This window comes from Buceros rhinoceros, unplaced genomic scaffold (genome assembly GCF_000710305.1).
Source record: "Buceros rhinoceros silvestris isolate BGI_N320 unplaced genomic scaffold, ASM71030v1 scaffold28625, whole genome shotgun sequence".
Classification (NCBI taxonomy): domain Eukaryota; kingdom Metazoa; phylum Chordata; class Aves; order Bucerotiformes; family Bucerotidae; genus Buceros; species Buceros rhinoceros.
In genome coordinates, this window is record NW_010412733.1 from 6,312 (window position 1) to 10,404 (window position 4,093).

The following is a 4,093-nucleotide window of genomic DNA, read 5'->3' on the forward strand; positions in this document are numbered from 1 at the left end:
TGTACGGGTCGGCAGTCAGTCGGTTCCTGCGCAGCATGGTTCGGCACAGGTAAGGCCCTGCTGCTGCAGCAGAGCTCGTAACCCTCAAAGGGCTGAATAAAAGTAGTTCTTACTCAAAGCAAGAAGTGCTTTACAGCCCGCCTTGAGGGACCAGACTAAGTGCTTCAGTTAAAGGTGATCTCCCCTTGGCAGTCTCTGCTGCAAGGCTTTTTTTGCTGCTTCATCAGCTCTTACCAAGCACTGTGAGCTTCTAGTGCTCTGTTCCGCATCTGAGTCTACTCAGAATTGCAAAACTGCTGAGGTGGGAGGGAACATCTGGAGATGGTCTGGTCTCGCTCAAAGCAGAGTCAGCTGGCGTGGGCTGCCTGGGGCTGTGAGCAGTTGGGTTTGGAGTATCTCCACGGATGGACACTCCATAGCCTCTCTGCAGCCTGTTCCAGGGTTTGATCACCCTTGGTTTAAGGAGAAAAAAAAACCAAAACAAGATTTTTGTTTAAATGGAAACTCTTGTATTTCAACTTGTGCCCCTTGCCTCTTGTGCTTTCCCTGGATGCCACTGAGAAGAGTCTCTACACCTTCCCACCAGGTACTTATACACCTTGAGCTCTCCCTGACCCTCCTCCCCTTCAGGCTGAGCAATCCCAGCGCTCTCAACATGTCACGGGGCAGAGCGTCCCATCCTTTAACTGCTCTTGTGACAGTTTGCTGCGCTCGCTCTAGTATGTCGGTGTCTCCTCCGCACTGGGGAGCCCAGCTGTGGACACAGCCCTCCGCCTGCAGCCTCGCCAGTGCCGTGACTTTCCTCAACTCTCAGGTTTGGGGAGGACTGATGGGTAAAGATCGTTTCCAGCTGGCAGAGTTTGAGAGAGGAGGCAAAGGACTTATGAAATAACCACGTAACTGCCTTCGTGGCAGTGCCAAATGGATTTCTGACTTTCTTCCTGCAGGGGATTTGTTTGGACTTACGATGTGATCATTCTAATAAATGCCATCTTCATCGCTCTGGATGAGGAAACCCCGTACATTTCCTACGCAGAGTGGGTCTTCCTTGCCTTGTACATCATCGAGATACTCCTGAAAGTGTACACCTACGAACCGAGGGCGTTCTTCGGCAAAAATCAGTTCTGGAACTGGTGAGTGGGATGAATGCTCGTGTTAAAGGTGGTGTGAAGCGTGATGAGACCTTTGCATTCAGCTCCTCGGGAACTGACAGTCTCTTGGAGACACGGGCTGCCTAACGCACATGCCAGGGCATAACTGAAACGGTTGTATGTGTCAGAGGACACTGTGCTCTTTCCTGGCCCAACCTGGCTCTGACAGCCACAACTGTTCTCTGCCCCACTCTGCTGTCTCAGTCCAAGTGACTGCAGTGTGTGAAGGCAGTGGCTGGGCAGGGGAAAGCGTTTTGCTGAGCCGAGCTTCCCCATCTTCCAGCCTGCAGGTGGTCTGGGAGGATGCAGGGCTGCCTGAGGAAGAGGGTCGCTGCTTCTATGGGCCATGTGGCAGCTTGAGCGCCCGTTCTGTCACCCCCTGATCTAACAGCACTGCCTTCCCTCGTGCTAGGTTTGATACCCTCATCATCTTTGCTGCCTTGACTGCAACGATACTCAATACCACCCTGAAATCGAGTAAGTGCAGCTTGAGCAGTCTGCATGCCTCGGGGACACTCGGTGGTCTGGAGTCGCCTTTGGCCGTCACCTCGGGCTTGGGAGGCTTTGTGACACCACAGTGAATTTCCTACAGGGTTTCTGAGAACTAACACCATCTTTTTTTTTTTTTTATAGCTACCTGTTATAAATAGTGTTTAACAAGGACGTAATCGTAACCAGTGTGAGAACGTGCTTTGTTTCTGTGCCTCCCTGCTGCGTTTTTCATAACCAAAAAAAAAAATCTTTTTTCCTTTCTCAGCCACGAAGTACAACAGCCAGCAGATCCTGGACATTGTCTTCATCTTAAGGGTCCTCCGGCTGATCAGGATTGTCGACAGCATCCAGAGGTAACGAACAGGACAGGATAGCGGTATGGTTTTGGGGACATGCTGTGCCAGGGGCTGGCTGAGACAGTGCCTTGAGTTGCTCTGTGGGGCTGCTCTGGTCTGACCGGGGCTGCTCAACAAAGCACCCCAAGGCCTCGTCCCAGTGTGCCCAGTTGCTGTGGCCTCTTGTAAGTAAGGACGTGTGGGGAGCCCATGGGATGGGATGTGGCGATGAGCGTGGGCTCTCAAAGAGCCTCCGCACAGCAGGTGTTGTGGTGAATCGTTTGCTGCAGGTTCCGGGTCATCATGAACACACTGATAAACATCGTACCGACAATGCTGACCTTTGGCGGGCTGACTCTGGTAAGAAACCCCGGTGTCTTAGCTCAAAGCACTCCAGTTCTACAGGAATGTCTCTTAAGTGTCGTGCTGTTCCCAAGAGGATAAATACAAATCTCCGGATGGCGGGCCTTTGGAACTGTAAGTGTCCATCTGCCTCCTGGTCACTGCACGTGTGAGCGTCTGCAGAGGGGTGGGGTTCCTGCTAGCTGCCGCTCAGGACACCCTCCTTCGCTCCACGGAGCAGTGAGGATGTTCTGTGCACTCTGGGCTTTGCGCTCTAAGGAATCAAACTGAGGTTTGGGCAAGAAGCTGCAGAGAAACCTGTTCCTCAAATAATTTCCTAAAAAATAGCTTATCTTGTGATTTGAGAGCGCTTCATTTCCGTGCGTTTGGGCTGTAGTTTTTGGCTTATTGTTCCTGCCTGGTAGTTGCTCTGGAGTGGCTTGGGTCTCTTGGGCTCTCTGCTGCTTCTCAGCGGCTTGCCGTGTCCTTCCAGTAACAACTGGAAAGCCTGCTGGAGCTGTGAGCGTGCCGGGGAGCTTGCCGCTCGCTGGCCAAGCGGTGGTGGGTTTCTCTCCCTAGGTTGTGTACTGTGTTTTTGCCATCATCGGCATGGAGCTCTTCCACGGGAAGATCCAGTTCTTCCCTGCAAACTCAAACACGCTGCACGCCCTGGAATGTGGAAACCCAGCTCTCAAGGATTCACTCTTTGCCCGGGCGAAATACTGCAAGAACAACTTCAACAACTTCGCATCGTCCTTCATTGTCCTGATGGAGCTCACTGTAGTCAACCAGTGGCACGATATCCTTTGTGGTGGGAGGTCGGTGGTGAGCCATGCTTGGCTCTGCTCTTCCCCTCGTATTGCACACGTGCAGTGCCAGACCACGGTGGAACGGTCCCTGGGGAGGCCTTTGTTCAGAAGGACGTTGCTGGGTGGTGCTGTGTGGTTCCTAGATGTCCCCCTCCTTTAGCGCTCTTGCCCTTAACTCCTGTTATACTCTTTGCCAATGGGTTTGCCAACGTGACGGTGCAGCCTGCGAAGCTGTATTTCATTGCCTTCCACATTGTGATGGTCATAATTATCGTCAAGTAAGTTCAGGGTTGCTGTCTTCAGCTTTGGAGGGAAGAGTGGCTCTGGCCCTGCCAGGACACTGCTGATGGTCCTGGTGTCACATATGGTGTGACTTAGGACGTGGAGCAGTCCAGAGCAGGGCAGTGGAGCTGGGGCAGGGTCTGGAGCACAATGCGCTGAGGAGTGGCTGAGGGACCTGGGGGGGCTGAGCCCGGAGCAAAGGAGGCTCCGAGGAGACCTTCTGGCTCTGACAACTCCCTGACAGGAGGGTGCAGCCAGGGGGGGTCAGTCTCTGCTCCCCAGGAACAAGTGACAGGATGAGAGGAACCGGCCTCCAGTTGTGTCAGGGGAGGTTGAGGCTGTCCCTGAGGAGCCGTTTCTGTCCCGCTGGGGTTGTCCAGGGCTGTCGCAGGCTGCCCAGGGCAGTGGTGGAGTCCCCATCCCTGGAGGGGTTTCCCAGCCGTGTGGAGGTGCTGCTGAGGGACAGGGGGGACCGGGCAGTGCTGGGGACCGGGGGGACTTTATGATCTTAAAGGTCTCTTCCAACGTAAATGATGTGATGATTCCACGTGTCAGGGAAATCTGTTGCATCTGTTCTTACCTGCACTGGGGGCTGCTCCACCTCGGAGCTCTCGTCTCCAGCAGAGGAAGGGATGGAGGGCTGGGAAATGGGCCTGGGAATGCAGAGCCCATAGTTGATGTC

General features: G+C 53.9%; 1 protein-coding gene across 1 annotated transcript in view; it reads left to right on the forward strand.

Moving 5' to 3' along the window:
* LOC104493775 (two pore calcium channel protein 1-like) overlaps positions 1–4,093 on the forward strand; it is a 10,796-nt gene that overhangs the window by 5,099 nt on the left and 1,604 nt on the right. Inside the window, exons 9-15 of the mRNA XM_010136511.1 lie at positions 16–49; positions 948–1,133; positions 1,564–1,628; positions 1,909–1,996; positions 2,269–2,338; positions 2,900–3,119; positions 3,317–3,407. Coding sequence (XP_010134813.1) covers positions 16–49; positions 948–1,133; positions 1,564–1,628; positions 1,909–1,996; positions 2,269–2,338; positions 2,900–3,119; positions 3,317–3,407 — 754 coding nt within the window. The remainder of the gene's footprint in view (positions 1–15; positions 50–947; positions 1,134–1,563; positions 1,629–1,908; positions 1,997–2,268; positions 2,339–2,899; positions 3,120–3,316; positions 3,408–4,093) is intronic.